At 35.5% G+C, this 25048-nt stretch overlaps 2 protein-coding genes across 3 annotated transcripts; both read left to right on the forward strand.

Annotated features, from left to right (window-relative positions):
• Window positions 1–619: 619 nt before the first annotated feature.
• On the forward strand, window positions 620–2306 carry LOC131843961 (BLOC-1-related complex subunit 6-like). The gene is made up of 2 exons (XM_059192746.1): window positions 620–902; window positions 1319–2306. Exon 2 carries the CDS (start codon window positions 1322–1324, stop codon window positions 2081–2083), a length of 762 nt encoding a protein of 253 aa, XP_059048729.1. The 5' UTR covers window positions 620–902; window positions 1319–1321; the 3' UTR covers window positions 2084–2306.
• Window positions 2307–2909: 603 nt separating this feature from the next.
• Window positions 2910–23693, forward strand: LOC131843905 (monocyte to macrophage differentiation factor). 2 transcript variants are annotated; one of them, XM_059192688.1, is made up of 4 exons: window positions 2910–3084; window positions 6799–6989; window positions 15305–15557; window positions 22049–23693. In XM_059192688.1, exons 1-4 carry the CDS (start codon window positions 2920–2922, stop codon window positions 22235–22237), a joined length of 798 nt encoding a protein of 265 aa, XP_059048671.1. In that variant the 5' UTR covers window positions 2910–2919; the 3' UTR covers window positions 22238–23693. The 2 variants fall into 2 exon arrangements, with proteins under 2 accessions (XP_059048671.1, XP_059048672.1); XM_059192689.1 differs by lacking the exon at window positions 22049–23693 and adding an exon at window positions 16011–16587.
• Window positions 23694–25048: the final 1355 nt, after the last annotated feature.

Here is a 25048-nt window from a genome sequence, read left to right on the forward strand (position 1 = left end):
GACTTATTTATCCATGTCTAGTGTATCTTCCAGTTACGTAATATAGATAATAGGTAATGAACTATAACACTTTGTATTGATAGAGAGCGCCTTTGAAGTATAATTAGTAGATGGTATCCGCCTCTATATATCAATTGTGATACATACATTGTTCGTGTGGTAAAACTTACCACACCCGTTATACATTTTTCACAATTCGTTGTTGTTTATTCGAAAATCTAGAAAGGGTAGAATATAACGGTTAGTAATTTGTAACCAGAATGCACTGAAAACTATATTCGTGTAAATGTACCTATCACTTTAAATCTGAAAATTACAAAGGAGTGATTTCAGTGGAGTGGGAGTTCATTCAGATAATAAAACAGATACTTAATAAGACAGTAAAGGCAACAACAATGGTGCTTTCAGTTATTTTTATTGAATACTATTTTAATATTCACTAATAATAAATATTAAAATCCAGGTATATAATTTCACTAAAAACCATTTCCTCATTGTTTTATTTTAATTTGTTTTTTTTTTTTTGCTGATATTATAATATGGTGGCGGCACCTACCGTATTCGTACATTTTTCATTGACAGTGACAGCACAGAGGATAAATGAAACCAATACTGTATTTAAATATTTAATTGTTTGTTACATTTATTTAGGTTCCATTTCTATTTATTATCAATTTAAAAACAAAATTAATTTAAATTCATTAGAAACACATTGTTTTATGACTATAATATAAAAATAATTTCATGATCATAATTGAATTTAATAAAATGTAATTATTAAATGTTACAGTACAATTATAAAATATGTTACTAAATGTTCGAACTAAGAATATAAGGAAGGTAATCCAGTTTTGCTGGTAGACAAGAATCTAAGTGCCAAATAGTACAACCTAATTGTTCATGTAAGTATTGATTATTTATCATTATAAAGAATAAACAAATATTATATGTAGCTAGTCTTACCAGCAATATAAGCCCAAAAATTCTAAAACGTTGATAATACACTGCTTGACTTTAATGTCTGGTTACAGACGAATTTAAGTCAGCAACTAGTTAATGTATTAGAAGAAACTGTACTGTAAAAGTGATAGGTATAAACCTTTTATTTGAATAGTTTTCAGCAATAATTTATCACTATAAATATAATTTAGTTAATTAAAACTACTTTATTGTATTTAGAATTAATCATGTACTGATTTATGTCCAATTACTAATTGAAATAGTAGTTCAGAGAGATATTAAAAGTTGTTGTTCATACATTGTTATTATACTTGTCTGTTAGTAAAGATTAATATCTAGTGATATTTATGTCACACAGAAAATGGCGAACATTTCAAGTGTATCTCAAGATTCAACTGCATCACCAATATCAGAGGAGAAGGAGCTTACACAGACTGTTTCTAATAAGCAAGTTGAGGTTGATTTGGATGATGAAATATCGGCCCGTATGACTGCATCTTATAGTGAAATATCTTTCCATTCTGATCATGGTCAAATATATGAAGAACAGCCAAAAGCTCCTGGGCCCTCCAGGCCCTATAACTTGCCATCAGAGAATCGGAAACAAGAAAAGTTTCCATTGGATATTGATGGCCATGTTAGATATGAAGGGGACATGACACACTATGTTGCTGATGATCTTGAATTTAAAATTAAGTTATCTAGCCCCATTACAAAAAGAGGTGAAACTCCAGTATTTGGAAGTTCCAGTGCATCTCGATCTAGTACCCCATCGGGTAAGCTCTACAGACAGATATTAGCACCGCAGATTGGTCAAATTGATATAACTGTATTGAATGATCTAGAGTATGAAGCACAAAAAATTGCTCAATCTGTTGATAATTTAATTGAAAACTTATCAAGTATTTTACATTCAAATTCTTCATTGACAGCAGAAAACATGGAAGTTTATAAAGAAGCTGTTGGAAAAACTTGTGATGCAATGGATAACAATATAAAGAGTATGTATACAATATTAGCTAAGGGTGAAGAGGTCTCACAGGCAATGATACCAGTTCAAGCACAAGCTGCTAGAATAGCAGAAATAAAGCGACTTCTACAGTTATTTGAAAATAACTTTTAGAATATATAACTTGCTGCTGCTTTATTACTTACTATGTAACTGTACCCTAGACTATACCACTTGGAATATTATACTGTATATGAAACAAATTTTCAAATATAATAAGACAAGTATTTTCAGGGATTATTACATCTAAGCTTATACTTCCCATAATTATAATTGTAAACTGTAAAATAAGGAAATCTGTAAATATATAAGTTGTTAATTTTTATAAATAAGTAACTTATTAATAATGTTATAAACTATTATAAAATTCAATATTATTTTTATTAAGTAATGTAAAACATACGTAAGTTTGTAATTATTTAATAATATATTACCTCGCATCAAAACAAATGCTATAAATTTTGTCTGGCTGCGGCCGCAAAACTTACCACCACAGAATACTAATTTCCTAGTGGAGTCACTACCGATATTGGTGATTGTTCACTACACACCAAAGAGCACATATAGTAAATATAGCACCACAATCTTACTTTCGATACCTTTCGTCTATGGCTGGCAGTGACAGCCAAGTGAGAAATTGTCATTTGAGTGACAACAGTCAATATTATCCAGAGCCCGTCTCTGACTTATCTGTGCTGCGTGAGATACTGACTATTGGACACTCTGACAATTGACATTCAAAGGAGTGGTTGTGAAATTGTAAAATATAAAAAATATGTTCCGGAATAGAAAACGTAAATTGAATTAATAACATGAATGTTATCATTAATATAAATATATGCATATTGTTTTTGGTCTCATGACCATTTAATATTTAACTCTCAACAGTGTTAGTAATATGGAATAATAACACCATTGCTAGCAATTACTAGCCATCAAACGCACGACAAATGGGTGACGTTGTAAGCTTATTTTCTGTGATAATAATGAAATTTAAATCTAAGTTCAATGAGAATAAAATTTATTTCCACTGTGATCTTCCTTGGAAAAAACTGAATGCGGTGAAGTGGATGAACGAGAGAGCCTCATCCAACAGGGCTTATGTACCAACTGCGGTCAGTAATAATATTTATTATATTTACAATCTATATTCTAAACTTAACACAAATAAATAAATTCACAATATCATTAACATTATTTTATGGGTAGTTGTTAGATATTAAAAAGTAAAATGTAATTCATAATTTTCATTGTTTTTATACTAAATCTAAATACACTGAATGTGAAATTAATTAAAAATATATATAGATTAATTAGTGACTGCATAGACATATTTTGCATTTATAATGATGTAAACTTAGTGTGCAAGTTTGAAATTAAGAATAATATTGTTAAATATCTTAAATTATTTATATAATAAATATCACCGCATTTATAGTATAGTCTTAAAATTGTATCCTATAACTATATTATACATAATATACTTGTACATCCCGCACACCTATAATATACAAATCTAAATGTCTATATCCCGCATTCCATTATATTTTATATAGTAATTAGACCGTGTTCTCGCTACATACCTACATATAATTTTTTGTTTATAAAGATGCGCCTACCTTCTACACTGGTTCTTAAGGTCAATCCAAGTTAACTTGATTTATTAGTGAATTTTAGTTATTTTCCATTATTTGTAGGCATAAGTGTTTATTGGAATCAGAGTTTATGTTCTAACACTATAGTTGTTGAGCAATATAATATAAATGATGCTGGGGAGAATTGTTAGTAATATGGAATAATAACACCATTGCTAGCAATGTACTATGTCAGGTAGAGGTCCACACGGTTTTCTCTAGGAAACGTGATAAATTCCTGGTGAATTTGCTGTGATGGGCTAGCTGACTTGACCTCATGCTCATCCTATCATCCTCCACTGGTATCCCACCAGCAAATAGCATTACTGCAGTTAGCACCATTCCATTATTGTCCATTTAAAAAATGGTGCTCACACTTTCTATATAGAGTCAAAATTGTACTACCTTATAAGCAACAAGCAGTGTCTAAATACTAGCCTACTACTACTAATTAAGGTACACACAGATGTAGCTTTATAGAGCGATGGTAAAACCGCGCCGCCCGATAAGTGTGAACATTATTTTCGCGCCACAAATGTTTTCAGCAGTTAAACTGTTAATGGTTTTGATATTGTTGTCTTGGTGATATCTTATTCAATTTCACAATGTGGTTTAAGTATTATCATGTACTTCTAGATCACTACTCATACCAATATTATATTATGTTTTTTTCTGCTAAGGGGTTGCCACATTAAATAGTATAGTCTCTGGTATGTCTATATCTGTATGTATATTTATTGCCGAGAGAAATGTCAGTAATCTGAAATGTTAATAATTAATATCCACAATGTTGGCATTTTGATAATAAATGAACTGTGGTCAGATAAAGTATTAATAATCTTTTTTCTTTTCGTCTTTCATATTTTAAGAGCAATGCTCATATCAGTATCAGACTTATTCTGGCATATTCAGAAGAATATGGCAAATAAATAGTCTAAAGTCACAAGTAACAGCTATACCAATAAATTTTATATGAACCTAGCTACATATGACAATAATGAGATGAGGATAATTTCCTTTTTGTTAAACACGAATTATAATTAAAAACACCTATCTAAGAAATGCATTGTAAAGATTCTTAGGAAAATAGAAAAGGTCGTAAAAATTACGTATGTTTAGGACCACCAGTACTTACATTTTGACATTCCTAAAAATCTTGAAAATATGTACCTATTAATGTAATATACCTATTAAAATTATTAACAACATTTACGGCAATGTAATTGGATACATATTATTATTTGTGAATAATATAAATAAATGGATAAATAAAGTTATAAAAGCATTGGTTTAGAAAGTGGTTAAACGGTATCAGTCATGCATAGAGTCGCATGCGCAGGATGTTGATAGTTACTACATGTGCCTATAGATACCTACTTGTAGCTAATTGCCTTATGATTATATACAGGTTTATGATAATAATAGACTCAAAGAATGTATCTACGATAAATACAATCAATATATCATTGACGGCCTCGGTAATCTAGCGTTTCAGTGATCGTGGATTCGATTTCGCGCACAATACAAGTATTTCTTTATATCTCGCTTGATACAAATATTATATATATAGGTATGTATTCATGAATATGACCGTTTGTACGGAAGATAATGAAATCGTTATGCACCTAACATGAGGTCATGGTGACAAGTTCACCAAGAATAAATCACGATTGTTTTCAGGGGAGAATGAGTATGTATGGTATGGTATATTGCTAGCTAGGGAGGGAATCAACCGACGAAAAAAGTAAGTGAAATGCAAAAAATGTAAAGTTAAAATATTATAAAATGTATTGTACGCAAAAATAACAATATCGTACCTATAGTATACCTATGTATGTATGTAACAGTGGAATGTAACTTTCATCCAAATTTCAATGGGATAAATAACAGGACTACCGAGTATAATAATACTAAATGTATTTACTCTATTAGACTTAATTATTGGATTTACTGAAATTAGGTGACCTTCATATAGAAAAATGTATTTTGCATAAAGTATAATAAAGCATCAGAGATATTGCGGCTATTTTTTACCAAACTCCTCTATTTATCCTTCAATCAATTATACCGATTCACTTACTCCGCCCTTCTGCCAACGGTTGATTTTGATTATCGAGGCCAAGCTTATTTAACTAAATAATAACCCTTTCCATATATATAACTAACTTTAGTCTTAAATTTATTGCTACCTTGATTGTTAGAACTTTAATTACCAATTTACTAACACGCACGAAAACGAACGAAACGGCTCACACGAGTATTACCTACTTGTTAATGTTGGTCAACGGTTAAGTAACGCTCAACGTAATAATTGTAGCTATTATGGGCACACAAGCCGCAAAGATATACCTGTTATTTTTGTGATGCGTCGATATATTCCATCTATTTTCATAAATTGTAATGGATTTTTTTTCCACACCGATGCCTGGCCTGAATATCGACATAGGGTGTGGTTGACCAGCACTTACCACCAATAAATCCCACGATACTGACGATTAATATTATCATCATACAGTTACGCAGCTCACCTTCAACTTGGAAACAACGAATACTGGATCTGCTGCGGTTATCTCAAATATTTGAAAAGTTCTTCAAAATGATTGAAGAAGTTTGCTCCGTTTCGGCAATCTTATAAATCCCGCATAGGTATACGGCTAATGGTACATGCTTAGCATCAGACATGTTTTACATTATACATTTGTATAAAATGGTAGGAGATGCCAAACAGAATGCGTATTTGTTAAGTTTAATGTGACATGGACCTAGGCGATTCATAAGAACTATGTATACAATATAGACAATACTATCTGATCCGCGAAACTTCGTCTGCAAGACACTTACTTGTCATTTATCATTATATTTCGCCTAAGTTACATAATATCTTTTAAAATTATAGCTCATTTGTTATTCTCATGTATAGCTATATGTAGGTATATTACTGTAAAGTTTAACCAAAATCAGTTCAATAGTTTTTGCGTGATAAAGAACAAACATCCGTCCATCCATACACACAAACTTTCGCGTTTAAAATATTAATAAGAAGATTCTTTACTTAAGCCTCATGAACTTGCGTGTTTAAGCATGCCTCTGGTGTTAACGACTGCTGACATTACTCTTTATAATCAAAATTCAAAACATCTTCAACCTCTTTTTTTTTTTAATTAACATATTTAATACTTTTTTACATGTACACAGGTGGAGAATGTAGCGAATGTGTGTACACACGCGTTATGCGTGGCACCGGCGTCTATCGGAGCTCGTGTGCTTTTGACGCGTTCGGTGAACGCGCCCCAAGCAATAGCTGCGGTAGTTTATGGTTTGGCGCTATGTCTACTGTTTGCTGTCTCCACCACATTCCACTCGGTCTGCTGCTGCAAATCTGATACGTGAGTGGTGTTAATGTTTACTTATCATATAGAAGACTTGTCCTTCAAAGTCCCTAAAAGTCGCGACTTCCTTTACACTTTTAGGTACCCAACCCCTTTCTCGTTAAGCCAAATTAAGTCAAATTTCTAGAAATATTAAGTAATATTTATAGCAATTTAAAAACTACTCTTGTACATGTACTTCTACATGTAGTACTTAATATTTACATCATATTACATGTACACATTCCTTATCCTTATCGATGGAAAGTTATGTCAATAATTTCCACACAATCACACCGTGTGGTATATTGTTTAAGATATACATTTTTCATTGAGAAATGGTTTTTCGTACCGTTGGTTCAGCTGATCCATAAATCCTCGTGGATTTAGTGTGCCTTCTACACTCACTGGTTTTAGCCAATGAAACGTAAATCGTTTGCCGTCGTTGGCCTCTGTAGCTATGTATGTAAGGCAGTTAAAATACTGCTACAATTACGGCTATCTGTAGGTTAATATTATACTATACTACTTGTATGTATGTTTCGACCTTCAGACGGCCAGCACCTAGTCATTTAATGAATATACAACTCTTATATAACAATAGACAAATAAGTGTCAAGTTCACGCATTTGTACCTTATGCAAATGTGGATAAACGAATTAATTTGAAGAGGTTTTGTATATTCGCAAATATTTCTGCCTACATCTCTCTTGGATGTGTGGGGTAACCAGGAATGACCGAATAAGGAATGGGTGTATACGACGAAGTTTGAAAGTTGCGCCCGTTATAGACAATTTGCGAGGTAACAGATTGAGCTGGTATATGCATGTTATGCGGAGGAGTGATGATAATGTCTTAAAGAACGGGACAGGAAACGGACAGGAAAAGAGATGGATGGAATCGGTGAAAGATGATATGAATAAAAGGAGAGTATGCTCAGATATGACGGTCGATCGAGCTCAGTGGAAGAGAATGATATACTGCGCCGACCCCAAACAATGGGGTAATGGCAAGGCAATGATGAACTCTGTATATTAATAATTGCGTTAGTTCTTGATAATCAGATAGATAGAATTTTTACAGTGTTATGGTTACTGATTAATGTTTATATTGGCTTCTATCCTCGACTTAGTGCCTGGTCTAAGATCGACCGGGATAAAAAGTAGCTCACGGTCATGTTCAAAATGCTACGTATACGCCGAATTTCATTATTAATAGTTAAGCCATGAGAACTGTTATACGAGTTAAAAAAGGACACATAAATAAATTACTTTCACCATTTAAGTTTTATGATAAAAATATACTTTGTAGAAAGTGATCTGTCTGATCTATTTCAGCCGCCTAATAAACTTGCATTGCTTGCTGTGTTACGGTCGAAAGATATAATACGGCAACGAAATTTCAGGGTTCAGGAAGGTATATCACGGGTATAATGATGTGATGTCTGTAGTGTTTATATATGTTTGTGATATATAGGCTATTACCGCCTTGCTTCCGATGGTCGCGAGTTCCATTTCTCGCACGGTACATATATTTGCATTCATGAGTATATATGGTTATTTGTGTCGGTCTGGGATTTACTACATATATTATATATGTATTTACAAACAAAAATGTATCTATATATATTTATCAATTGTCTAATACATATAACACAAGATCTGCTTAACTTGTGACTGGATGGTGCTGTGTAAATTGTCCTGAGACATTATATTGTATTATATGTGCTATGCCATCAGGTGGGCCGTTTGATTGTTTGTCCTCCCAGTCGTATAAAAGAAAAACGTAGCTATGCAGTACCTCATAAACATCCCCTTTTAAACATTTAACGATACTACATTTGATAGAATAAAATATGAAACAGAAAAGTTCAGTATCGTTTCGATTCATTATTGAATATAATCTATTGGTTTTGCTCGTTGCAACGGACATAAATAAATAATTTGTACAGTTTTACTTCCATTTCTAGACTTGTAGAAAGCTACCGCCTACTATACTTACCTACGTAAGAATTTATAATTTGACTTGATAACATAAACTATCAACCTACATTGCTTTAAAAATTTATGACATTCGATTAATTGGTCAATTTCTGATAGTACTTGAGGATTAATTAACCTTGAACTTGGGAGTTATCGAAATTTGTATTTTATTTTTACACCCCAATTATGTTTAAACCGTATTGTAAACGTATAGTTTCTATACATTTTTACTTCATTTAACGAAGGATACGTGAATTTTAATCTTGCCAATTTGTCTATTTGCTATACTTTACTACTATAAGTAATAGTAGGTACTTATAGTACATAATTATACTTAGTACACCACAAATCTGATATGAATGTAGTAGAAATAGCACTTGTAGACATGTGTTCGCGACTATTGTAAATATTTGATTATTGTTAGCTTAATAAAATTTATAATTGTAGTAGTTTCAATTCCCCAATAGGTAGAATTAAATATTATTAGTAAATTAATATTATTATAGTATTGTATGTAATGTTTAAATTAATAAATAAAGGAGCGAGTAGAGGTGGTCTTTTCGCGCTCTCCGTCCCGCTCGCACCTATGTGCATAACACAATCGTTACCTAGTACGTGACACGGTGCGAGCGGGCGGAGTATAAATATAGGTGCCGAACGCGGCACAATTCACTACTGCTGGAAAGCGACCTACGCGCCCTCCTAGATATCAACAGCGCCACCATTCTGGCTGGCGATTTGAATTGTAAACACACCCGCTGGAACTGCCACGTGTCCACGACAAACGGCCACAAACTAGACAGACTAGCCGACTCGCTCGAATTCGAGATAATCGCCCCGCTCCGCCCTACTCATTATCCCCATAACGTGAACCACCGACCCGACATACTGGACATGGCACTGCTGAGGAACGTAACCCTACGGGTGAGCTCCCCAGAAGTCCATGCCGAGCTTAACTCGGACCATCGACCGGTAACCCTCCTTCTGGGCCCTCCGCCCGACACGCCACTACCAACCAAAACAATAACAGACTGGCAACGACTCGAGAAATCTCTCGAATCGACCGACACACCGATACTAAACCGTATTCCCGACGTCATAGAGTCCACCGAGGACACTCTCATTGCGATCGACTCGCTTACTAACCACCTGCAGTCGGCAGTCAAGGACTGCTCCAGGGAGGTACCGGCGACGGACGACCGTCGCTGGCAGCTCCCCGATGACGTAAGGAGGTTAATAAGCGATAAGAACGCAGCCACTAGAGCGTACGATCGCTACCCCTCCGAACCGAACCGGGTGCGCCTGCGAGCCTTATAGCGTAGCGTTAAGGAGCGCATCGCGCAGATCCGGGACGGCCGGTGGGGCAATCTCCTAGAAGAGATAACGCCATGCCACACCGCGTACTGGCGCATAGCGAAATCTCTCAAAACCGACCAACAGACAAACGACATGCCCCCGCTAGTCCGACCCGACAACACTATAGCCTTCTTCGACGAAGACAAGGCTGAGTGTCTAGCGTCCAACTTAGAAGCCCAATGCTCCCCCAGCACGCTCCCAGTCGAGGCAGGTCATCTCGAGAAGATAGACACCGAAGTCGAACGCATCGCGTCCACCCCGCCCACCGAATCCCTCTCACCAGTCACGCTTGATGAGGTCAAAACGCTAGTTAAACAACTACCTATCAAAAAATCACCCGGCTCAGACGGCATATCGAATAGATTAGTCAAAAGTCTGCCATCCCAACTTTTGTTATTACTCGTCGCTATTTTTAACGCGGCGCTGTCCAACGCTATATTTCCAGACAGCTGGAAAGAAGCCGTGGTCATTGGCATCCCCAAGCCCGGTAAAAATAAATCTGACCCGTCCAGTTATCGTCCTATCAGCCTCCTCAAGGCTATAGGCAAGCTGTACGAGCGAATCCTCCTCGCCCGCCTAAAGGAGTTTATATACTCCAAAGGCCTGCTCATCAATGAGCAGTTTGACTTCCGAGCCAAACACTCATGCGTCCATCAAGTGCACCGCATCACGGAGCACATTCACAAAAACACTCTGTACTTCGCCACCAAGTCCCCCAAAGGCGGTACAGGCGTCCTATTTTTCGATGTGGCTAAGGCTTTCGATAAAGTCTGGCACAACGGCTTGATTTACAAGCTTCATCAGTTAGGTGTTCCCGACAGGCTAGTACTCATTGTACGAGATTTCCTGTCGAATCGCTCTTATCGCTACCGTATAAACGGAGCGTTATCCGACCCGCACCCCATACGAGCCGGCGTCCCTCAGGGCGCCGTCCTCTCTCCGATGCTCTACTCGTTGTACACCAACGACATCCCCAAATTCTCCGACTTAAAAGTCGAAATATCGCTGTTTGCCGATGACACGGCTCTCTTTACATCCGCCAAGTCCCGTGCGACAATAGCCAGACGGCTTCAGAAAGCCGTAACGATACTGGGCGAATGGTTCCGTCGGTGGCGCATAGAAGTCAATCCCGAAAAAAGTGCAGCAGTGTACTTTAGCAGGGAATTCGACTCTATGAATCACCCGATCGAACTATTCGGCCAAAACATCCCGTGGGTTTCGAAAACGAAATATCTCGGCGTCACCCTAGATAGGAAACTAACGTTTCGTCCTCACATCAAGCGTGTCCGCGACCGAGCCGCCTTTATACTAGGGCGACTCTATCCTTTTATTAACAAGCACAGTAAAATGTCGCTTCGCAACAAGCTGACATTATACAAGGCATGCATCCGTCCCATCATGACCTACGCTAGTCCCGTATTCGCCCACATACCCTACTGCTTAATCAACAGACTGCAGGTCATTCAGAATAGGTTTCTGCGTCGAGCCACCGGTGCGCCGTGGTTCGTTCGCAGCGTAGATCTCCACCGCGATCTTAATCTGCCCTCCATCAAGCAGTTTATGAAGGAAGCGTCTCGACGCTACTTCGACTCTGCCCAATCCCACCCTAATCCGCTTATAGTCAGTGCGGTCGACTACGCACCGAGGAGTAATATCCGACATACGCGACAACGTCGCCCGAGGCACGTTCTCATTGACCCCGACGACCCCATAACGGCAGGTAACCTCCCCACGGGCCCACCCGTTCCACCCCGACCACACTTTTACACACACACACGACACCGTCCTCGCCGGCGAAGACGACGACCTCAAACACACAATATCGCGCATTCAACCGGGCGCCTGCGCGCGCCCGGGCGCTCCACACCGGCGCCCCCGGGCGCCCCTCCTATCGATCCCCCGTCCAATTCAAACGGGGATCGAAATTACGACGGCCTGAGCCGAGGTTCGAACCCCTAGTGGTGCCCTCAGACTAAAGTCGTATCCGTCGGGCAGGAGTTGGCCTTCAGCCGCTCCATAAGTCCTTCCGCGGGTTTGGAGTGCCATCTGCACTCGCCCCATAACGTCCGGTGAAGCTGTAAAGGCCAGCTACGGCCAACAGCATTAGAGTAGTCTGAAAAAAAAAAAAAAAACGGCACAATTCATTCCGCTTCCATCGCTAGTACAGACCACCGAACTCTGCTCGAGAGGATACTTACACTTGTCTTTCTTGTTTCCACCTGCACCCGCAACCTTACAAACAAGTACGGGGAATAGATACCCGTACAACATGAGTTATATGTCGTATCATAAAAACGTGTCGAAGTTGCGTTACATTTAGTGTTACTATATAAAGTAAATAATAGAGATAAATTATTGTGTAATCTTTGTGTTGTTATGAATGTAATCGAGATATAATTATCGTGATATAAATCATGTATTCATAATAGATGTCCGAGGTTGTATTCCTATCTTATTATTTGTTGTATGTACTTTTAATGGATCGAAACTGGAATATTATTTTCCTTAATGTCAAACTTATTTAATGGTCTACAATTCCATTTAAATTGTCATTATGTTAGTAGGTATCTATCGTGATAATAATACCATTGTCTATATGGTACTCAACTTTAGTACCTACTGATTGATAGCACAACTTAGTTTTGCCTAATTCTGCTAATTGTGGCTTATTTTGGCTAATTACGGCTTGGAGGGTAGTGGTAGGAAAATGTTAGACTTAGGAATCACATCTTAGTCCTCTCAAATGTCAACGCTTAAGACGTATGTGCTGTTGCTGTGCTGTTTAGTGTAATTTTCCGGCTGAAATTGAAACGTCTAACGTTACGCTGGATCACCATGGATTTAGTAACGTCAATTATACAAATAAAGATGTGTTTAGACGTTTCAATTTCAGCCAGAAAATTACACTAAACAGCACAGCAACAGCACATAAACAACTTAATTTGAGCAGTTAGAACACTACATGTTGATAATCGAAATGGGCCTTTAGTAAAATCAAGATCAATTACGTAAATAGTACCAAGTTGAACTATGGTAGTGTTTATTTACACACGTGCTAAAAATGCAGTCATAAACACACGAGTGGAAGAGGTATCGGACAAAAATAACCGTAATCCGTCTTAAGGCTTCATGCAAGGTTACACTAGAAATTGTATAACAAAGCTTGTTACTAGCGAGCGATGCTTCGATAATTTCTCGTATGACTCTTGACCCTTTTAGTATATTGTGCAGATACAATTTGATTAAGTACCTACTATTCGTTTTGAAACTTTGATTTATATTCAATATTGGCATAGACGAAACACAATCAACACTTAATCTAACTACACCTTAAAATAATGGTAATGAGGTAATGGTTTCTTAACACGACCATCTGGTTTACAGAACACGCTCCATATTGTTGTTTATAGCTACATCAGAGCTACAATAAGCTTACAAACAAACTCATAACGTTAGAAAAAGTATATATACATTAACGCCGGGATGGGCGTTATGTGATATACAGTGTGAGATAACCGTCCCGTAAATACGGAAACAACATTTATATTTCGGCCAAAATTCCTTCCTGTTGAAAATGAACACATGGTCAGCTGGTTTCATTATAAAAGAAGTACAATTTACATTTTTGCGCTATTTCAACTGGTGACTCTTTGAAGGAGATTGGTCATTTCATTTGCATCTGTACCTAAACAGGCATATATTTAATGCTCGATCAGTTTGAACAGTTTCTATATATGTATTTTATAATCTTACAAGTAAAATGTGCTTGTACTATAATGAATAGTAAAATTACATCGTACTCGACTAGAGTATATGGCGTGTTCTTTGTAAATTAATTGGTTTGTACTGTGATCCGTTATAGCTTCGGAAATCTCTACTGAGTAGGTATCCATATCTTACTTATTTCATCCGCCAAGCAGTTAGCTCAGTAAGATGTGTTTCGGTTGAAAGATGGGCAGTTCAGGGCAGTGAAATTACTCTGTACGAAGACATAACGTCTTAGTCTTCCAGAATGGCAACGCATGAGTGGTGCCACGGGCGTCACATGATAGCGTGATATCCTGGTGCTATTGATGTATGTATATAGGTGGGAACTAGATTGTTTACCATTTTAGTTACGTAAAAAAACAACTGAGATAAACAAAACTGTATACAAAAATCTGTCATAACAAATCTATGCTACGACCCTATTCACACTATTATGAAACGTCTTCAGTTGTACGTAGAGCGTTATCGCATCAAATTATCAGCTTTATTTCCGCCTCGATTGAGCAAGTAAGCGCTAGTAGCCAATCAGCACGGCCCAAAGGGACGGACAAGTGAGCAAAATAAACCCCTAGGGTAGCTAAATCGGTTTCGGTACGTCAAGCTGGGGTATTATGTAAAACGTACGATTTCAGTCCATTTTTATTAACTTGAACACATTGAGGGCAGTTCATATTATTTTACTTCAAATATATTATTTATTTAAGAACAGTCAGTAGATCGATTCAGTAGGTAACAGTTATTTTATACTAGCTTAAGCTGTGACCTACCCTTGGAACAAAGTATCCCATCTCACAAAGCATTGATTGATCGCGGCAAGAATTAGCTACAATGTTTCTCAATTTAAATACGACGCGAACCTCTACTCTTCATATTAATAAACGACGGGAATAAAGTTTTACATTTTATAGAAGACATTGGTTTTCTGCTCCATAACATTACTAATGGTTTCAACAGCTCCATAATAAATCAATGTTTTTTTCTCCACATCATTCATTCCTTATTATATCTGTAACAATGTTTTTTTTAATTGTACTTCGTTATAATACAACAGATATGTATTTCGCTGCTCTAGGATTCAACTACAATGTTAAGAATAATCTAGATTGAAACAAATGAAAATACAGTGTTATTTATTATGTCGTTATTTTCCAGTTTGTTTGTGCTTACTAATATTGTTTACCCAGCAACACACACGCATATCGTGCTAAAAACGTACTAATTTTACAGTAAAATGAAACACTTCCTCCACCGCTGCGACCGTGCCATGATTTACATATTCATCGCGAGCTCATATTTCCCCTGGCTGACGGTGGGGACTCTTTCCTGCTGGATGCTAAGGGAGCTACGTTGGGCGATTTGGCTGCTCGCTGTACTCGGGATCACCTATCAGCAGATCTTCCACGAGAGATTCAAGATGCTGGAGCTGTTGCTCTACTTGGTCATGGGGCTAGGGCCCGCTGCGATCATACTCACGTCAAATGTACGTCTCTTTGTGCACGCGTTTAATGTTCTGCCTTAGTATTGCATGCGCTTGTTGTAGTTGTGTATGTAGAATTAAGTAATTCTGCTACGGAAGGGTAGCGCCTGTTCACCATAGTAGTACTGCTTGCAATTCATATGTAATCGTTGCACCAGGGTCTTAGGGTTGTCGCAGATAGACTCGGTTTTAAATGGTCTCTTCTCCTTCGTCCTAGCTCATACTGCCTACCATACACTTTCATAAATCATCTATGTACGAGGTTGTCGAAGACTCTTGACTTTGTCATTTGGTGTTCATCATTCATATAATTAAAAATAAACTCCATGGTATCAACATTAATCCTTTGGGCATGGTTTTCACCTCTTTTCAGGAGTAAGTAGTCTTCTATTAACATGTTAACTATAGGTGCTTGGTAGATAAAATTTATATATAGTTTTCTCTTTCTTTTTCTAGTGCATGAATACTTGTGATAGAAGAAGGTTCAGTGGTGCGTCACATAAATTCAATGTGCCTTGTGTGTTGGAAAGAAACCGAATAAAACTTTCAGGATAAGTGATATTAACGTTCGCCCGTAATGTGGAAATGTTTTCCTCTCCTACTATTTGACTTTTATCACGTATTCGTTTTTATTGAAACTGTATATTTGCACACCCTTTGGCCTGTATTACCTACTAACGTTACTATTTTGCACCGATATTTGGTAATTAATTAATTGATTATCTAATGGGTTTGTACGAAGCATTACTACGTAGTCTTTTTAATAGAATTCCAATGGGCAAAAGTGCAAATTTATTATTTCAGTGTATACATTTTAAATAGTTATTTTCATACTAACTTTGATGTTTATTTTATTAAACAACAAGGTCCCATATCCTATCGTGTTACACATCCGTGTTTGTCTTATAATTTGTATTAAGGCAATTCGTTCTTACAGTAAATCTATTTTCCCTGCATGTTAATCCTTATGAAAGATTTATCTTGTAGGTAAATACCATTCGTAACGAATTTTATGAGTTCTATATTGTTTGTAGTAGACAGAATAAAAAAATATGTATGCTATTTTAAGAATATTTCGCCTAGAGATAACATTTTCTGCGAGCAAGACAGGTTGTATACCTCGCGGGCGGCGCCGCTGGATAATTTATTTTTACACATTATACACTAACTGACTGTTATGTATGAAACTAAAATAAATTTATCTGTCTAATTACCGTTTTGTAACGTACATAAAAGATTACAATGCCATGGTTATTTCTCTCCGGAGACTGCATTGACGTCACTGCAATTATTATTATGAAATACATCATGCAGCTCTAGTTATATTATTGCTGAAATATTAGGTCATTTCTCTTACAGTAAACTGAATATATGTAACTGGGTTTATATGTAATAACTATTGCTATACTCTTATCGCCCTAAATAGGTTTGAAACAAAGTTTTCTCTACATTGATCGTCGTCTACTTTCGACTGATAAATGCCATATTCTAGACCTCACCCTTTATCACAGAGTGTAATTGGTATCAAACGTGATAGGGAGAGAGGTTAGCGTCGTTTGTCTAAGTTACTGTAAGTCATGACTCATGACAACTGGGCATGTATTCTACTGATATAGTCGAATATAAATAACCCGTGTATAATTAGGTTAATTATCTACCTTATTCTTAATTATTATTTTTCAAATAAGCAAACAAATATCAGGCTCTAGCAGAATACACAATTTTGGGAATGTTTGAAAGTCGGTCTTCAGAGTCAAATTTAATTTTCAGGTCTACAATCCATGGGAAAGTTAATGATGGATGTTAATATGTCCATTGCTATTATACCGTCAGGTTCTACTCCAAATTAAAATAATTGCTTATTTCTGGCGCACGCAGAATCACCAATTCATTATCATCTACAAAACAATCTACGATTGTTGTAGACAAAAGTAGCGAATAAATAGATTGCAATGTTTATTTAATTAAAATTACCACACAATATGAAACTAACGTGTCACTAGTTTACAATTGAAACTTCATGATACAGTCGATCATCGAAATTGTTTTCTTTAAATAGTCCATTAGATTAAAGTCATTTACAAGTGATGCAAGGTACTTAATTTTTATTTTTTAAATACGAGTACACGTTTATCTTATTTTTATGAACTACTAGGTCCCTAGTATTAGCTAGGGTGTATGCGTGAGTTACTGTTAGAATGAGTCATAATTAGTATTATTGTACCTAAACCTACCATAATCGATCTGACATTTTTGGTGGTGAGAATTTGTAATATAGTCAGCGCAAATAAATATGAAGCAAAGAAGAATATTTAAACTTCATTTCAGATTTAAGGTAGATACAATAGTATTTAGCTTTAGTTTGTGTATACCCAAGAATGGATTAATATTAGCCGGCATATTCATATCACGTCCGTTCAGCCGTAAGACTAATGGGTTAGGGGCGAAAATTGAATGTCAGCCCTGTATATTGAGTTTTCTATTTTTGTTTATATTGCTTTTAGAACGCCAAATAATTAATGCTGCTTACCTTGGGCTAGTTGTGGTAAATATTAAATAGTGATGGAAACCTAAACTCGGATAGTATATATTATGTATCATCATCAGTCTCTTCCTTATTCTACGTATATATCATGTATATATTTACAAAAAAAACTGTATTTATTGGTATAAACACATAGATTTCTTTTGTAACAACAACTGATAGTTGTCTAGTAGTTACCCATAACACAAACTCATCTAGACCCAAGCTCAGCGGGTGTAGATGGTATTGTATGAATTGTATAGGAGTATTATTTTATATTAATACATACAACATATTGGATGGTAGCAAAAGGAAACAATATGGGGTGAGTCAATGAGAAGGAATAATGACATTTTCGTATAAAAGACCTTAAGTGATCCTAGATTAGATCTAACCATATACCAATACACTCCAATCCTTTCAACACTTTTGTCGTGGGTAAATAAGTATTTTTAAATACTTTAACATTTATATCTTTCTAGAAATTGTCGATCATTAGCTAGGTAGGTCCAATTTCGAGAAAGAGGTCAATCGTCAAATCCAACTCGCGTTCGGGAAGCTCCGATATATCTTTTCGTCCAAATTTCCGCAGTGTCTCAAGACGAAGGTTTACGACCAATGTGTGTTGCCAGTGATGACTTACGGCACAGAGAGGTGGTCGCTAACTATGGGCCTCATGATCAAGCACAGAGTCACTCAGAGGGCTATGCTCGGAGTTACTCTGCGTGATCGAATCAGAAATGAGGAGATCCGCAGAAGAACCAGAGTGACCGACATAGCCCGAAGAATTGCGACTCTAAAGTGGCAATGGGCAGGGCACATAGCTCGTAGGATAGATGGCCCAATGGCCATCTATCCTGTAGACAATGGACAGTAAAGTCCTCGAGTAACGATCACGGACCGGAAGACGCAGTGTGGGAAGGCCTCCAGCAAGGTGGACCGACGATCTGGTCAAGATCGCTGGAAGGCTTTGGATATGAGCAGTGCAGGACCGATCGTGGTGAAGATCTTTGGGGGAGGCCTATGTCCAGCAGTGGACGTCTTCCGGGCTGCGATGATAACATTTATAAATATTATAGATTTAAAAAGTATGTATGTAAGCCTGAGTACTGACCTTCTGATGGCCATGAAAAAGAACTTTATGTACGCGTAACGATTGCTTTCTTTTACAAAGGTATATTACCGTAGTTACCGTGGTATGAAATAATGTAAGAGCAAATAACTAAATGCCCATTGCTAATATTTTCAGTTGCGTTTTCCGCATGAAACGAAAGCAGGTATTATTGGCGACTTCAGTGTTCTAGCGGGTTAGCACACCGTTTTACTTCTAATGGTCGCGGGTTCGATTTTGCGCATGGTGCAAATAATTTTATACATGAGTATGATTTTTGTATTGTTCTGAATGTTATCTATGTATATTTTATTTAATTATTACTCTTTACTGCATCTTTAAAAAAATTAAATATACATTGTATCTAGGTACAAAAGGCGGTCTTATTGTTTATCTCTTTTAGACAATCCTATGAATATTATGCATGTATTTGTAATTTGTAAAAAAATATTTAAGTTTTTATATAAGTTGTTTAGTACTCATAAGCTCAATTCGCACAGCGTCATTTAGTCCCAAGCTAAGCAGAGCTTGGAATTAAATGACGCTGTGTAAATTGTCCTGGGTTATTATCATTATTATATGAATAACGGTAGGTACTATTATAAAATCTTTTGCTATAAGCTCGCGTTGGAAATCGTTCAAATTAGCTGTACATGTCTAATTTTAATATAGGTCTTTAGATGGCTGACCCACTTAATGATTGAATATATTAACTCCATAGTAACACTTCCTGGAATGATTAATGATTTCAAAAGGTCTGCCTCATCATCTAGATCACATTTCAGCATTGACTGACAAGTACCTATTTTTATATACAGCGAAATGTTGTGTAACATCTAACACACACATTTAATATCTAATTATACATAGTAACAGACGACAATAATTAATTACGTCTTGAATATTCATATTACATTGTATTCACATTGTTGGCTCAAATCGACTACTCTTTGATTCATTATTTCCGTAATGAAGCGGATTGTAATTCTAGTTCATATGTACTTTAATTCCATGTAAATCAATTCTATAGTTTTATATTACTTAAAAATGTAGTAGGTAAGTAATTGTAAATTCTAATTCTCGATCTCGATTGAATAGTTATACTATTATTTGCTCTCGTTTTAGTTCTTTTACGTCCAATCCTAATTTTGATTTGCATAATGAACATGAAACTTTTTATGTATGAAATTTATCTTTAATTATCTATTTTATGGGACTGCGTTAATAATGCGAGCAGATAACTCAATAAGTTAATATACCTTTTAAGTTAACAACTCCGAAAATTACCGCTAAATTTAGATTTCTCAATTTTCTAGAGTGAATTCTATCTAATCTATTTACAAACTAAATCAATCACGATTCCTTTATTTATCTTGTCCTGTTATTAAATGGCCAATGGTTTCAAAACACGCAATTGTAATTGGGTCAAAATAGATAGATGTGAGTAGTAATACTGGTATATATATATATATATATATATATATATATATATATAAGGTAGGTCTCTAAATAGAATAGTAATAAAAGTAATATTTCTAAGTTGGTGGTATTGTCACGAATATATCAGAATCTAAAACATTAGTAAGATTCAAATTTAAGTACACTTGCATCCTTTACAAATGCATATAAATAAGAACTCTACTTCGGCCTATGAAATCACATAGAGAGTATTAGTAGAAATCTGAAAAATCATCGGTCATCCTTATTTTAATTAAGTCTGCACGAGTTGTGTTTTGAAAATTCCCTTACTACCAGTTTCGCTGCGTTTCATTTCACTTATCATTCAAGGAGACAGTGATGTAGACAATAATGGGTTTAATTACTTCTGGACAGTCATTAGTGAAATGAATACATTTATAGTCGGAGCACGTATCCATCCGTAATTTCCCTTAGGTATATTCGCTTAGATACACCACTTAAGCTTCTGACTAAACGACAATAAAGACAGTTGTATACGTTCTATACGTTTTAGTCTTCATCTGTTACACCTCAATCAAACCAAACCATTATGTCTTTATTCATCTAGGTAAAAATCTTTAAGGAGGTCCTTTACAGACCCTTACGATCAGCTGACGTCAGCTCGGATTGTTTGAGTCGAGAACTGACAAAGTACCTACTCAATGAAATTGTACATGTTATGAGATACGTTCCGAAGCGTAAATTTATGGTACATATCTACCCGAATATCCTACGTATATGACAAAAAAAAAGAGTCTAATCTCTTCGCCTGCCCTGCAAAGCCAAATAAGTCTTTATTTGTTTTAAAAGCAAAGGGTCTACTTAACTCGTAGCTGCTTTTCTATTAGGTTGTAGAAAAGACAAATTGTAACATATTTACTGATTAATTAATTGAGCCTGCTTAGCCGTCAGCTTGCTTACCCTTTTATGCTGTATAAGAATTATATGGATATACCAATAGTATATAAGTTGTCCTAACTATAATAATTTCAATAGCTAGGCTATTATATTGTTTTACAAAAAATATTGTACCATAGAGGATTAGCTTGTAATTTTCGATATTATAAATTTTTATCGCATCACATATATAATTTTATCGCATGTTATATTATACATATTTTAATATATTTCGACATTAAAATTTATTTTATTCATCGAACATTATATTGTGGGGCCCTTATTCGGTTCTGGTAATTATATGGTATAGTGGGTCATTACAAAATAATTATTAGATCTTAGCCTACATTCTAAACGCATGTTACATATTGTACAATGTAATGTTATAATATAATACTGCATTGCATTTATTTAGACTAGTACTAGCGGTACCTAAAGTCTAAGGACAGTGTAAACGTCATACAATTGTATTGTATTGTAACCAATATATTTGGTGAATTACAGCACCAGTTCCCAGCGATGAGCGACTTGATCACCGGCGGGGTGCTGTACCTTATCGGCGTGTTCTTCTTCAAGTCAGACGGCCGCATACCCTTCGCCCACGCGATATGGCACGTATTTGTAGCACTCGCAGCTACAGTTCACTACCTAGCCATACTCCGCCATCTGTTCCCCGAACTAAAATCGCAATGAAGACTGCCCTATTATCCCATTGAATCTCAATTATTTGCGCTCTCTAACTATTATTATATCCTAACTCGAGCACAAGGCCACAGATTTACAATCATGCGACGATTGACCACTAGTATGACAATTTATACCTTTGTCAAATTGTCGTCTGTGGCTTTGTTCGCCGGACACTGTATTGTCACAACCTGTAAGCAGAGAGACGGATAAATATTTATTTATAGATGTAGCTGTTTCAAGTGTTGTCAACATGTTTTATGATGTTCAATTTCGACGCACATGTAAATATCAAGTCTGATATCGACTCATTGGAAATTATAAAATACTCCACAATATTATGTTGTAAAGATCTGATATTGAATATTTTATTATCTATAATGAAATTATTATTTATCTATTTGAAGCATGGATGAAAAAATGTGCTGTCTAAATGGAATCTAAACGAAAATCTGAAAAGAATAATGATGTTAAATACCAAATTGTGTATAAGTAAATATTTTAGTCCGAGGGACGGATGTTTTCATTGTATGTGGAAACGTTTGGCCAAATACCTAACAAATGTACGAATTGTGTGTATATTTTGTAAGATATTGTTGAAACTTATTGTACCTATTGTTGTAGCGTATGTAGTCGTATCTCAGAATCTCGAGACCAATCCAACCATTTTTAGAGTACCTATATAAAATATTGGGGGTTTTTAGAAATGTTTATAACTCTATACTTATACTAATCCAGTTTTTTCAGCGAGATCTTTTATACACCTCAATGTGAATTTTCCTTAGATTAGTTCGGTATACATTTTAGCGTAGCAATGTATGTATAAATCTAAGAGATAATGTTTTCTGATCGTTTACAATAGTTTACTCCTTCTGTTCATTCTTATGTTATCTACTAAACTTATTTATTCCTAATTAGATTTTTAAGAATTGCTCAATTGTTCCTGTGCTGACTAGATAATTTGGCTAGACTTCCAAATCCTACCTGAAAATGGTAAGAGTAGAATATCTGTTTTAATGAGCGGTTTCAGGTTTGAGAACATCAACTATGGTTTAATGCGCCATTCTCAAATTTTTAAATTCGTGTACCAAATTATTTTACTGTATAAATGTTAAATGCTGTTTCCAAAACTGTTATTAAGAGCTGCATTCGAACTGTACTTGACTGATATATAATATCTTAATTTTATTTTGGAGAACGGAGCTACTGAATTCATCATGTTTGCATTATTATAAACATCAATACTACTATTCAATTGTTTGCCGAAGTTCGCTTTATCGTGTGATGGGTGCCTACTCGCGTTGGAAACAATAGAGACTCAGTAAAAAGTAGGTCATCGCGACAACTCCAGTATAGGCTGGCTTGTTACCCTACCTCTGCAGATAATTCTAATGACTGACGCGTTGACCTTTAATCTTTCGGTTTCGGTCTTTGCCCGGTATATGGACTTGTAAATTAACATTGGCTTTTTCAAAATAATAGAGGCTTATTAAAATACATTTCTGTTGTAGAAATGACCTATACCGCACATTGAAAAGAAAATGTAACATAAAGCCTCTTATAAATAGTTTCTAACCAGATCTTATTTGTTTATATTTTTTTATAAGTTACACATGCCTTATATTTGCCAATTGTAGAACCGATTATAGAGATTGGTTTTTTTATTCGGGAGACCTTAATATCATTTTGGTCTCATACCAATTTATTTGTGTTATTTTAATCTGTGGAATAAATCTTAAATTATGTGTACACGTGATAAAAATATATTTTTTCCCCGTTAGGTGTCACTCGTATATTGAAACCGCTTTTAAAATGAGATATACCAAATATTTCTTATGTGTGAATTTATTTAAGTCAACAAAATATTTTAATTTCATTTTAACAAATGCTTTAATTGGGCCCGTGTTATAACATAAAGGAGATAAAATGTGATGTGGATGCGGCATGTAGATGCTACGGAATCTACAATGAAATTGGCAGTTTTTAACTATTTCTAGTCATATGTTTTGCTACAAGCGCTTAGGGTGTATACAGGTATACTACAATTAATGCGTCAAACGGAATAAGCTTGGTTTGAAATTGAAGTCTGTCTGGAGAATTCTAATGGTTGAAAATTTTAAATAGTAGTTAATCTGTATACACCGGTAGAGATCTGTAACTGAAAGTAATATTCCTATTCTAATGATATTCTACAATGTTATTTTATGTGATTTTAATGTAATGATTAATATTAAATTAATTGTTGTTAGGGAATTCATTATGTAACACTGGTTAGTCAAGGATACCACAGGGTAATTTGGTATAAAAACATTACGAGTGCACAAAATTACATGGGGTCATTATAATTTTACCAATTCGGTAATAATTGGGTATTTTTTATACCTGTTAATGTCTACAAATTATTTTTAAATTAAAAGATTTCTTTATTTTATTACTAGATGGCATTGGGTTTATTATAATTTATACTTGAATTATAAGGAAATTTTACCTTCCTATGATTAGATATTTTATTACTATCCTAATGTCTAAAGAGTGCAAAGTATTTATAAGTGTAGGAGAGGGTAGAGTGATAGACTTTTTATTTAACATCCAGGTGTGATTGGGGTCCTCTGTCATGAATTCACATATAAACCTGCCAAGTATTAAAAATGTTTTGGAAAACTATAGTGTCTGTAGACGGAAATTGATAATATATGTTACTACTCACACCCACCGAAAGTAGTTCTCCTTTCTACCTAGAACTATAATAAAATAATTGTCTTAAAGAGTTTTAGTTTCATAGAAAAAGTCTTATTTATTCAAGAAAAACTAATTGTTTCA

This window comes from Achroia grisella, unplaced genomic scaffold (genome assembly GCF_030625045.1).
Source record: "Achroia grisella isolate CSIRO2021 unplaced genomic scaffold, CSIRO_AGI_Agris_v1 utg359, whole genome shotgun sequence".
Taxonomy (NCBI): domain Eukaryota; kingdom Metazoa; phylum Arthropoda; class Insecta; order Lepidoptera; family Pyralidae; genus Achroia; species Achroia grisella.

Coding starts and splice junctions, on each gene's coding strand:
- LOC131843905 (XM_059192688.1), top strand. CDS start 2,920: ATGGGTGACGTTGTAAGCTTATTTTCTGTGATAATAATGAAATTTAAA. Junction 3,085..6,798: donor GGGCTTATGTACCAACTGCG/GTCAGTAATAAT, acceptor ACATGTACACAG/GTGGAGAATGTAGCGAATGT. Junction 15,558..22,048: donor CGATCATACTCACGTCAAAT/GTACGTCTCTTT, acceptor GGTGAATTACAG/CACCAGTTCCCAGCGATGAG.
- LOC131843961 (XM_059192746.1), top strand. CDS start 1,322: ATGGCGAACATTTCAAGTGTATCTCAAGATTCAACTGCATCACCAATA.